This window comes from Pipistrellus kuhlii, unplaced genomic scaffold (assembly GCF_014108245.1).
Source record: "Pipistrellus kuhlii isolate mPipKuh1 unplaced genomic scaffold, mPipKuh1.p scaffold_m20_p_2, whole genome shotgun sequence".
NCBI lineage: Eukaryota > Metazoa > Chordata > Mammalia > Chiroptera > Vespertilionidae > Pipistrellus > Pipistrellus kuhlii.
In genome coordinates, this window is record NW_023425515.1 from 48,626,586 (window position 1) to 48,639,469 (window position 12,884).

The 12,884-nt window shown below is 50.5% G+C and overlaps 1 protein-coding gene across 1 annotated transcript in view; it reads left to right on the forward strand.

Moving 5' to 3' along the window:
- SLC12A8 (solute carrier family 12 member 8) overlaps window positions 1-12,884 on the forward strand; it is a 149,929-nt gene that overhangs the window by 101,779 nt on the left and 35,266 nt on the right. The window contains exons 6-7 of the mRNA XM_036447075.2: window positions 1,414-1,501; window positions 3,047-3,134. Coding sequence (XP_036302968.1) covers window positions 1,414-1,501; window positions 3,047-3,134 — 176 coding nt within the window. The remainder of the gene's footprint in view (window positions 1-1,413; window positions 1,502-3,046; window positions 3,135-12,884) is intronic.

A 12,884-nucleotide genomic window follows, 5' to 3' on the forward strand; every position in this document is an offset into this window, starting at 1 on the left:
CTGTTTTCTAACTTGCTAATTCAGTCCTCCTCTTCTTCTAGTCTACTGTTGAAACCTTCCATTGTGTTCTTTATTGTAGCTATATCATTCTTGATTTCCTCTTGATTTTTACATAAGTTGTTGTTTTTCTCATCCAGCCAGTTTAGGAATTGTAGTACCCTTACTCTGAATTCTTTTTCTAACATATTGCATGCCTCCATTTCATTTAGTTCATTTTCTGGGGAGTCCTTTTCTTTCCTTTGGGCAGTGGTCAGCAAACTCATTGGTCAACGGAGCCAAATACCAACAATACAACAATTGAAATTTCTTTTGAGAGCCAAATTTTTTAAACTTAAACTTCTTCTAATGGCACTTCTTCAGAATAGACTCACCCAGGCCATGATATTTTGTGGGGAAGAGCCACATTCAAGGGGCCAAAGAGCCGCATGTTTGCTGACCATGGCCTTTGTGGGTTGTTTCTTTGTCTCCCCATTTTTGCTTTCACCGAAGAGTCCAGACACCAAGTCACATGGGGCCTGTGGCTAAAGTTGCAGGCCGGTGGGATGGGAGTGCACTCTGGGACTCACAGGAGCCTGCGACTGGGGAAGCTGGAATCCTGAAGTCTATGGGTCTGCAGATGAGGTAGCAGGTCTTTGGCCAGAGTGGCTGTAGGGTCCAGTACAGTATCTGAGGCCAGTCTGGGTGGTGGTGAGCCTGGGCTCCTAGTCACAGCAGCTCTCTCCTTCAATATGGCGTAATTTCTGTGCCAGAGCCAGCCTCCCTGAGAGTGCTAGCAGGGGCTACCCATGTAGTAGAACCCAGTCTGTAGCCCCAAAGGCTCCTGCAGAATCTGCCACACACACACACACACACACACACACACACACACACACCCTCGCACATCCACACACTCCCCTTTTGCTCCCTCACGCACTCACACTCTCTTTCTCACTGCTGTCCTGCCAGCTTAACTCTCAACTCAGGAGGTTTGAATGTGGTCTCTCGCTCTATTAGGTGGGACTTGCCCCCAGGACACCATGGTGGGCAGCAGATGCAAGGAACTCTGATGAAGGGGCCGCAGGGGGAGGTTTGCTGTGGTCAACCTTTCTCAGGGGGTTGACCCAGGGAAGGCAGAGCTCAGTATAGGGCCTTGGGACCATTGTGCAGCCTGCCAGATGCCTCCCTGACCCTCATTACTTTGTGCTGGGCTTTAAGATGCCTTTTGTAGCTGGTAAAGCCTTCCTCAGCATTGTTCAGCCCACAAAGGTCCCTTTCATGCTACAGATGCCTCCCCAGTTGCCAGGGGAGATTGAGAAGTGAGGTTTGCAGATGGGAGGGCTGACCAAGGGCTAGCTTCCAGGAGCGACCGAGGAGGAGGAGAAGGTGCTTGGTGCCGTGCCCTGCTCACCCCTTTCTCATCTGGATGTCTTTCAGGAGTCATGGCCGGCTTCAACATGGGGGGTGATCTCAGGGAGCCCGCTGCCAGCATCCCCCTGGGCTCCCTCGCAGCTGTTGGCATCTCGTAAGTTCCCCTCAGCGGCAATCCGCTTGGGGGAGGAAGAGAAGACTCCTGGCGAAAGAGGGGATTGCCCCCTTCCTTTGAGAGCACCTCGACTCTGGCCAATCTATTTCCTATTCCAATCCTCTTTTGGCACTCGGTGGGCTGGAAAATCCAAGTCTGGTGGGTTCAGACGATTGCCCTTTCATGCGCCCTGCCTGGGAACTTGGGGGAGAAGTGTCACTAACACAGATCCATCCCTTTCTTCCCTTTCTCCTCAGCCTCCCAGCCTCGCCCCTCCTCCACCCCCATTTTGAACTTGGGGATTTTTTTTTTTTTAACCATTGAGTTTCCAGGATCATTGGAAAGAGCATCCGTAGGAAGGGTTTTACAATTAGATGAGGGTTTGCATTTCAGCTGTGTCGCAGATTGACTGCAGCATGACTGTGGGGCATTTATTTGTTTTTTTCTTTTCTGTAAAATGGGAACAATGAAGAGGAAGGGGCCCTCTGTGTTGTGGGAGAGATACTGTGTATAAAGACACATAGAAGGAACATAAAGACTGGCCCTTCGTCCCCCCAGCCAGCCTCTCTGCACCACCCCAAGGCTGCCCTTGGTTTGAGGTCACACTGTGCCACCCATGCGAGCAGTTTGGGTGGCCTTGGGCCTGTTTCTGACCTTCTAGAATCTTTCGATATTTTTGTTGTTGTACCATGAGAAGAAGCCTTCCTGGGGTGGGGGTGGAAGCCAGTGAGATCACAGGCGCCACGGTGACCTGAAAAGCTGAAAGTGCCTGCATTCTTGTAACGGTGATATTATAAATATTAACATATGCTTTCCACAAATGCTGAACTGGCTCTTAGCTTACTGTCCGGACACTGTTGCATTTAGCCAGGCACACAATGCCCGCCTATTTCATGCTAAATAGGGCAATCAGTTGTATTGGGAAGAAAATGAAGACAGCAGAGAGCACGAGAGAGTGGGCTGGGAGTCGGGAAGGAAAGAAAGAAGCCTGTCTCCTTTTCATCACAGCTGGGAGGCCCCGGGAGGAGGCTTTGGCCTGTCCCCTCGCTGCCCAGATGGGGGTGAGGCCACCGGGATCACGGGACCTGCTCAGAGTCACAGGGCATCTGGGGGCAGAGGCTTGGCCTGGCTGTCCGTCATCTGGGAGCCAAGGAGCAGCAGGACTTAGAGGCCTGCCTGACCATCCACTTGTCCTTCTTGTGGAATGAAAGGGAGGGGGCTGCCTGGCAATGCTAGCCGGAGTCCTGGCAACCTGGAGGCCAGCTGGGCCTCCCCCTCCTCCACCTCCAGCACTCTCTGTGTGTTTTTCTTCTTTACTGTGACAAAGAGACAGAGCCATGATACTTCCTTTTTGCTAAGAAATATGCTAAGGAGAAAGACATGGGAGGTGGCCCCCGGGGAAACTAGGAATGCGTATGACCAGCCCTTTCTCTTTCCTTTGGGTCACGTCCCCACGGGAACCTGCAGGCCCCAGGCCGAGTGGGGTGGGCTGCGAGGGGGCTGGCCGGGCTGGGGGTGGGTGCTCCACGCCTGGGTGTTTTGCAGGTGGTTTCTGTACATCGTCTTCGTCTTCCTGCTCGGCGCCATCTGCACCCGAGAGGCCCTCCGCTATGACTTCCTGATAGCGGAAAAGGTGGGTGAGTCCTGCACTGGGCGTGTGTGTGTGTGTGTGTGTGTGTGTGTGTGTGGTGGTGGTGGGGGGGCTCTGAGTGCCAGGCCATCTCTTTGTTCCCATCTGCAAATGGCAGCGTGCCCCTTACCGTTCTGCCCGGGAATCCACGTAGTCTTGGCCCCGGACAGAAGGATGGGGGCAAAGCCACGGAAAAGGTCCAGGCTCTTCTTACGGGCCCCTAGGAACAGACAAATAGCACCTGTAAAGTCTCGGGCACCAGGTGACTAAATGGTGGCAGCAAAAATCAGGACAAGAGCAGAACCTGTTTACCTCAAACCCATACTCCACCAGCCATTCGTTTTGGCCCGTAGCCTCACCTGCCACCCTGAGCAGATAGTGATGCCCTCAGGAAACGGGGAAGGAGGAGGAGACTGACCGACAGAAGGAGGGCGGCGAGGCTAAGGGAGATGGAGGGAGCCGAGAGCCAGGGCGAGAGCCTGAGGGAGGCAGAGCAGGTTCCTCTGAGAACCCTGACCCCTTGGGCTTTCCACACACACACACACACACACACACACACACACACACCATATACACACACCACACACACACACACACCATACACACACACACACACACACACACACACCATATACACACACCACACACCACACACACACACACACACACACCATATACACACACCACACACACACACACACCATATACACACACACACACACACACCATATACACACACACACACACACACACACACACACACCATATACACACACCACACACCACACACACACACACACACACACACACACCATATACACACACCACACACCACACACACACAGACACGCACACCATATACACACACCACACACACACACACACACACACACACCATATACACACACCACACACCACACACACACAGACACGCACACGGGTGAGTCGGGGAGATGTGGCTGTAACATCTGTTTCTGGAGCTGCACTTCCAACCCTGAGAAGATTATCGAATTCCTCGCGTTCCACAGCCGCCCCTTCTCAGGCTGGAGGTCGTGTGATGCTCAAGGACACCGGTTTGACATCTCTGGAACCCAGGGGAATAAGATTGCCCGACACTCTTCTGGAAACCCCCCAACACTCCTACCTCCCCTTAAGTTCCCGGAGGAATGTGGGCCCTGCGATTCCCATTACTTGTCGAGGAAGGCAGTGGGCTGGGATCGCGCCTTCCTCAGCCAGCTCCTGGTGTCACTGCTCACGTTTTAGGAGAAATGGCCCTTTCCTCTTGGGGAGGCCTGGCTGATCGTGGGCGGCGAGAGGGCCCTGCTGAGCCAACCCCAGGCAGGAAACTCGAACAACTTTTAGAGCTACATGTAGGCTTGGGGTACACACTAGCAGAGGCTTCTTTTTAAGGCCTGTAGCCGCCGATGGGAAGGGGATGTTTGCGTCCAGGGGTCATGACTTCACCTTGGAGGCAGGTTCTGAAGGGAGCAGCCATGCCCGTCCTGAGAGCACTGGCACCCGCCTTCCAGGGCCCCCGCCCGGAGGTTGGTTCTCAGGGAGGGAATCTACGGCCCTCGTTTATGCCTACATGCCTGCTTTCATCTTGAGTTTCATCTCCCAGGGGCCTTTGCTCTAACTGTGGATGAAAAGCTTGGCTGCATTAGAGGAGTTAAGGGCCTTGGGGAGCGGCAGACCCTCTGACGGGGGGAGCTGCCTGCTGCTGGCTGCGGCCTGCTTCCAAGTGCATCCCCTCCCAGAGGTCCTTTCAACCATCAGAGACTCTGGTCTGGGTGGAATGAGGCAAATTATCCCCGGGGCCGGGCGTCCTCTCTTCCCTCCCTCTCCTGCTTTGCGGGAAAGCCAAGAACGGGTGTGTGGGAGGGCAGGCAGCCTGTATCCAAGGGAGGCCAGACAGCAGGAGAGTAAAAACATCTCGGTGAGCAGCATGGGAGGGCCCCTGTGGGTGGAAATTCCACCGCTGACAGTAAAAATATTCACGGGCAGGAGGCGTGTTGGGAATGCCACCTGTCCCACACGGCGAGACAGGTGGGCAAGTGCTTGGCCGGCGGAAGGCGCGTGCTAAACCACGCCTGGCAGGAACCTGTGGGGATGCCACTGTGCACGTGCCAGGATGCGAGGTGGAGAGCCGTTTTTGGAGGGGATGAGAGACCGCTTCCTGGAATAGTTGCAAAGCCCAGAACGAAAGAAGAGATGCTGTGCTTGGTTCTCAGTAGTAGATGGGCTGGTGCAACAAGTAACCAACCAGGGCCACGCCAAGAGAGCAGCGCCCTGGTGTGCCCGCCACGGGGAGGGCCACGCAGGCGTGTCCCCGTGAACCTCGAACCTCGGCTTTTCTCCTTTCCTCTTCTCCCCCCGGGACTGACGAGGCTGCCAGAGCAGGCACTCTAATCAGGCGGTAAGTGGGCCACACACAGTTTTACTGACCGTCCTCAGAGCACCGTGTAGAGGTTAGAAGGTACGCGTGCCTGGTCTGACGTGGCCATTCGGTTCAAATGACCACCTGGATGTGGTTTTAAGGAACTGTTCATCTCGGCCTCACGCCTTAGCTGTGGCCTCGGCTGTGAGCCCGTCCGTCCCTGAGCTCCCCTGAGTCCTGGGGAAGCAAGGCCTCTTCGGTCTGCTCTGTGTACCCAGCGGGTCTCACCTCCGGGTGCAGACCGGGCCGGGCCTCCAGCAGGCACCCCTCGCGCTGGTTCCTTTGCAGCTCCTCCATGCACTTCTTCTCTTCGGCCAGAACGGTACCTCCTGTGGCTATTGGCTGTGCTGGATTCCTCTCCACTGATCTGCAGCCACTCGGCTCATTGTTTCTCTCTGGGCTTTCTGCAGTTTCTCTGACGTATTTCTAATTATTTGGCTTCCCGGCCCAGGGTTTCTCTAAGAATTGTCTTTTTTTGCCTTATGTCCCTGCCCCCAGGAACTTTTCCTGGCTCCCAGGTGTTGGTCTCAATGATGTTACGTTTCCTAAATATTTTGAGTCCCTTGCAGTGGCCCAGCGGCTCTATGGTAATCCATGCAAAGCACAATACCTGGTGCGGGCAGATGCTAATGGACGTTCGCCTCCCCTCCACCCACCTCGTGGGGACCCTAATAGATAGAACACATTGGGAAGGGGCACATTCTTTTGGTCTGAGTCACCCATCTTTAACTAAACGGGAAAAGCTAAAAAGTCAATCCCAACATTATTCACTTATACAAAAGGGAATTGTATCAAGTCTGGTGTTAGTAGGGGTAGAGTTAAATAGATTAAGTGATTGTTTCAGCATAAAGTTGTATACAGTCAAGGAAAAGACCCTGTTTTTTACACATCAAAAAAGACCAAGTCCTTCAGGGGCCCTGGGGTTTGCTAACTAGCAAAATAAGAGCAGACCAAGTAACAAAAGTACCCCAACAACGTATTTATTAAAAATGGGGTATCCCACAGAATAAATTTGAATCATTCTTGGCGGTGACAGGCGTGGTTTCGTGTGTTCACAGTTGCACCTGCCAGATGCTCAGCCTCCGCCACCCAGCCCGCCCGCTGTCCTCCCTCCCCATCGCGGACACACGCTGCCTCTCAGGAAGGAAGCCGACTTGGTTTCCGAGGGAAATGGCTACCAAGTGGGAGAAAACGTGACTCAAAGTTGAGATATTGGTCAGTTTGTTGAGTGAGGACAGTACTAGAGAACTCGGGTCTATGGAAATAGCATGTGAGAGAAAACCAGGGATCAATGGAGACATCTCCATGTTAATAGATTGGGGTCCAGGTGGCGTGACTCAGTGGTTGAGCTTCGATCTTTGAACCAGGAAGTCAAGGTTTAATTCCTGTTCAGGGCACATGCCTTGGTTGCGATCCCTGGTGTGGGGCATGCAGGAGGCAGCTGATCAATGATTCTCTCTCATCATTGATGTTCTCTCTCTCTCTCTTCCTCCTTTCCTCTCCGAAATCAATAAAAATATTTTTATTTATTTATTTAAAATATATTTTATTGATTTTTTACAGAGAGGAAGGGAGAAGGATAGAGAATTAGAAACATCGATGAGGGAGAAACATTGATCAGCTGTCTCCTGCACACCTCATACTGCAGATGTGCCCTCAACCAAGGTACATGCCCTTGACCAGAATTGAACCTAGGACCTTTCAGTCTGTAGGCCAACGCTCTAACCACTGAGCCAAACTGGTTAGGACAATAAAGATAATTTTTTAAAAAAAGGTTGGGATTGTAAGGGTTTCAGCATATACTCTTGTAATGTCAAGGGACCCAAGAATGAGATGAGGCAGAATGAGCCCCTTGCAAATGACTTTTGATCCAGTCCTTCAAGAGAAGGGGGCAGTCCGTGAACTGGTGGGGTCTCCTAGTGACTACTGCTCAAGTGGGAGCTGGGGCCAAAGACCAAGAGCAAAGAGATGGAATTAGTGATTTTCTCCAGGAGTTCCTGTAAAAGAAGTGAGGGTAGTTCACACCCCAGGCAATATTTTGGAAAGATAGAGGCTTTTGTGATGGCTCAGACAGGTGTATGACAGAAGGCACCTGCTCAAATGTCTCACTCCCACCTCCACTGCACAGTTAGCGAGTTTGCAGTCCCGTGTGAATAGAGACAGTGAGGCGCCCCTGCCAGGGCTGGGAGCAAAGCTGTGTGGGTCACTGTTGCTCCTGTAAGTCTTTCCCTGTGCCCAGCACTGCACCGTGTATATAACGTGTCCTCAGCAAATGTCCCCACAGGGACGGATGGATGATAGACACAAAGGAAGGGACCAGATTCAGGTGGGAAAGAGATGAAATAGAATTAAATATATATATATATATATTTGATTATTCATAGAGAGGAAGGGAAAGGTACAGAGAGTTAGAAACATCGATGAGAGAGAGAAATATTGATCAGCTGCCTCCTGCATGTTCCCTACTGGGCATGTTTCCAAAACCAAGGTACACACCCTTGCCTGGAATCGAACCTGGGACCTGGAGTCCACAGGCCAACACTCTATCCACTGAGCTAAACCAGCTAGGGGAAATGGAATTGTTATACTTTACCCAGACATCAGGACCAACATTGCATTTATTTTTCAGAAAACTGGCTGAATAGTAGTTTTATGTAAAAGATTTGCGAGTGAATGGACCATTGTAAGCACAATGGACAGACTGGACATAAGCAAGTCACTATACCTAGACAGTCCCTGCCTGGCTGCAGCCTAAGGATGCTGTGAGAGTCCCAGGGGGTGACTATAGGAAGGCTGGCCGCAGCTGGAGGTCACTGTGTCATGGCCTCTGGTGCTGGAGCCTCATCAAGTTCCTGAGGTCAGTCCCAGCCCCAGGAGGCCACCAAATTAGTAGGGCAGTCTCATTTCCACACTGAGTAAATACACTGGCTTTGAAAGAAAAACTATACTACCTAATAAAAGAGTAATATGCAAATTATCCATCACTCTGCTACACCCACAAGCCACGCCCACCAGCCAATCAGAGCGAGTATGCAAATCCCAAACAAGATGGCTGCCACCACAGAGAGTAGAAGGGAGTCTTGGGTTTCCCTGGCAATGGAAGGAAGCCAAGCTTTTCACCTGCCCTGGCCAGCCTAGGCCTCCACTCAAGGATATAAAGTTTCAATTATAGAAGGTGAACAAACTCCCAACAGAAATGGTTGCAGCTATGGAGCAAACAGAAGGCTTTGCTTTGCTCCAGGCTACAAAGTTTCAATTGTAGAAGATAAATATATCCCAGATACCAGAGCCTCTGCTTGGGTCACGGGAGGGGGGGGAGTGGGCATAGCCGGCCTGCAAACCACCACAGGCCCCTTGCCCAGGCTGCCCCACACCCTAAGGGAACCCTCACCTGATCTGGGACATCCTTCAGGGCAAACCAGCTGGCCCCCACCCATGTACCAGGTCTCTATCCTATCTAATAAAAGAGTAATATGCGGATTGACCATCAATCCAACACACAAGATCAAGATAGCTGCCCCCATGTGATCAAAGATCCTGCCCCTATGTGGACACAAGATGGCCACCACAAGATGGCTAATAGGGGAGGGCAATTGGGAGGCACCAGTCCTACAAGGGAGGGCAGTTGGGGGCAATCAAACATTCAGGGGAGGGCAGTTAGGGGTGACCAGGCTGGCAGAGGAGGGAAGTTGAGGGCAAACAGGCTGGTAGGGGAGCAGTTAGACATCAATCAGGCTGGCAGGGCAATGGTTAGGGGTGATCAGGCTGGCAGGCAGAAGTGGTTAGGGGCAATCAGGAAGGCAGGCAGGTGAGCAGTTGGGAGCCAGCAGTCCTGGATTGTGAGAGGGATGTCCGACTGCCCTAAATGGGTAGTGGTACATCCTTTGAGGGGTCACAGATTGGAGAGGGTGCAGGCTGGGCTGAGAGACAACCCCCCCCCCCCCGTGTGCACAAATTTTGTGCACCAGGCCTCTAGTTTTAAACATAAATATAACCTTTTGGGTAAGAAGCAGTGACGTTTCCACACTGGTCTAGAGAGTCCTGTGAGGGGAGGCTGCGAGGGCACAGTGTCCTGCCCCACGGTTCTCACCTGGCTGCAGGTTAGTGTCACCTGGCTGCTTTGGAAAAGCCAGTGACATCTGTGGCCCACTCCATGCTAATCAAAGCACAATCTCTAGGGTGATGCTCACGTACAGCCAGAGTGGATAACTATCGAGTTAGATTCTCAAAAAGCTTTTCATAAAAATTTATCACATAACCTATGTATTTGTAAAATCAGTCAGCATAGGATGGATGCATTTGGGAGCAAAGACAGAAACGAAGGTTACAGATGAATGATTGCATCTCGGAGTGGATCAGGATTGATAACGGGACCAGTTTAACGATTTTGTAAGACATCCAGGGCACGAACAGTGTTTGAAGTTGTGACGCTTCATGAAATCAGCCCATATTTGCCGGGCCCTGTTTGCCAGACTCTGTGAGAGGCGGTAAGGAGGGGGCCGGATGCATGAGACACCAGCTCCCTCTGAGGAGCTTACGGTTCCCTGGCAAAGGTAAGCCGTGAGTGTATGTAACTATGCCATGGGCCACAATAAACTATACCAGGGTAGAAAGTATCAAAGTGCCATCAGTGTGCACACACAAGATGTGATGGGAAACATTAGCTGACATTAACTTCTCTAGTAATAAAATGGTAAGTGAAGAGCAATGGATGGGACAGAAAGCGACTCATGACATTGAAGGAACAGAGAAGATTTACTGAGGAAAAGATGAGGTGATGCATTGAGGGAAAAGGAATCCACACTGAATTAGGGACAAGATAGGCTCTGCTGTAGGCCTCAGTCATGTCCATCAAACCTCTGGCCTCCCTGACCATTTGGGCGTTATCCCAGCTGTGTTATGTGTGGTCTTAAAGGGAGTGAGCCCCATTTCATATTGCAGAATCCCAGTGACTAGACTCTCTTTTGTCTGTCTCTTTGTGGTCCCGGCGGGGCATGTAACCTAGGTTGGGCCCATCAGATGCTTCAAATTAACAAATGAAGCAAATATAAAGAAGCAGTGAGAATTAATCCACAGGGCAGCTGGGTGCTGGTAGTATCCTGGTCAAATGTTCATGTTCAAGAGCCCGGATGTGCCCAGGCATGGGTCTTGCCCTTTTCCAAGCCTGATCTTTCAGCCTCCAGATGATTTGTGAACCTCCAGTGTCCTACAAGTATATTCTTAAAAGATATTTTCCATCAAGAATCATGGCTGATGCCGGTTTGGCTCAGTGGATAGAGTGTCGGCCTGCGGACTGGGAGGTCCCAGGTTCGATTCTGGTCAAGGGCATGTACCTTGGCTGTGGGCATATCCCCGGTTGGGGGAGTGCAAGAGGCAGCTGATAGATGATTCTCTCTCATTGATGTTTCTAACTCTCTATCCCTCTCTCTTCCTCTCTGTAAAAAATCAATAAAATATATTTTTAAAAAAAAAGAAAAAAAAGAATCATGACTGATTCAGGTTTCTGGGAAGAGGACTATGAGGGGCTGGTGTTCCACGTAGTTTGATGCCATCGATGTGGTGCGTGGTAAGCAAGAAAGTACAACAATGGGGGCAGGTGCATCTTCATGGAGAAAGGATTCATGGCAAAACTGAAAAGTAAATCTAACCCATCTTCATCGTTGGGCAAATGAACACTTGGAATACCCTTCTGTGATTGTACTGAAAGTAAAGTAGGATGGAGAAGGGAACCTCAAGCAACCCAGAAAACAGAGAATTCCCTGTGTGTCCAGCTCAGGAGGTGAGGCAGGCTCAGGACAGACAGCCTGTGACGCAGCTGCATGGCCAGCAGCCTCATCAGTTACAAGTTGGCACCAGGCAGAACAACTGTGCTCTCTTATTTTATCTGTTGTGCCTTGTGGGCCACAGGAGTCATGGATCTCATTCATTCATTCATTCATTCATTCACTCAGTCAGCATTTCAGTTCTGTGTTGACACCAAGCTACTAGGTAAACAAGACAGGAGCCCTGTAGAAATGAAGCCAGTAGAGGAGACAGTATACTGGGTGTCCTCAATCTCACGCTGAGGTGCTGCAGGGTTCCAGGAGCAGCCACTGTTGTGAGGGGGTTGGGGATGGCCGTACAGAGGAGGGGAGGTTTGTGCTGAGTCACAACTGAAGCACAGCTGGCAGTTTAACAGTGAGTAAAGGTGTGGATGAGGGTTCCTGCAGGCAGGCAAATCATGCTGACAAAGACAGTGTCCGGGCTACAGAGTTAGGGAGGTCACAGGCCAGGAAGGACCTAAGGGAGGTGGGAGCCATTTATTTTTTTAAAAATTTAATTTTATTGTTTAAAGTATTACAAATAGTAGTACATACATCTCCTTCCCCCCACCCCCCCACCCCATTGTCCTTATCCCGGCCTCCCCTACCCTCTGGCACATGCCCTTACCCAACCACCAGTGTCTTGTGTCCATAGGTTCTGCTAATATTCATGCATACAAGTCCTTTGGTTGATCTCTTACCTCCCCCAGCCGCGCCCACCCCCCCCAAACCCTCCCCAGCCTTCCCTCTATAATTTGACAGTCTGTTTGATGCTTCTCTGCCTCTGTATCTATCTTTTTGTTCATCGGGTTAGAATGTTCTTTATTATCCATAAATGAGTGAGATCATGTGGTATTTTTCTTTCACTGACTGGCTTATTTCACTTAGCATAATGCTCTCCAGTTCCATCCATGCTGCTGCAAATGGTAAGAGTTCCTTCTTTTTTATAGCAGCATAGTATTGCATTGTGTAGATGTACCACAGTTTTCTAAGGCACTCATCTGCTTATGGGCATTTAGGCTGTTTCCAAATCTTAGCTATGGTAAATTGTGCTGCTATGAACATAGGGGTGCATATATCCTTTCTGATTGGTATTTCTGTTTTCTTGTGATATATTCCTAGAAGTGGTATTACTGGGTCAAATGGCAGTTCCATTTTTAAATTTTTCATGAAACGCCATATTGTTTTCTATAGTGGCTGCATCAGTCTGCATTCCCACCAGCAGTGAAGGAGGGTTCCTTTTTCTCTGCACCCTCTCCAGCACTTGTCATTTGTTGATTTTTTGATGATAGCCATTCTGAAAGGTGTGAGGTGGTACCTCATTGTTCTGATTTGCATCTCTCAGATGATTAGTGACTTTGAGCATGTTTTATATGTCTCTTGGCTTTCTGAATGCCTTCTTTTGAAAAGTGTCTACTTAGATCCTTTGCCCATTTTTTTTATTGGATTGTTTATCTTACTTTTGTGAAATTGTATGAGTTCCCTGTAAATGTTGGAGATTAAACTCTTATCAGA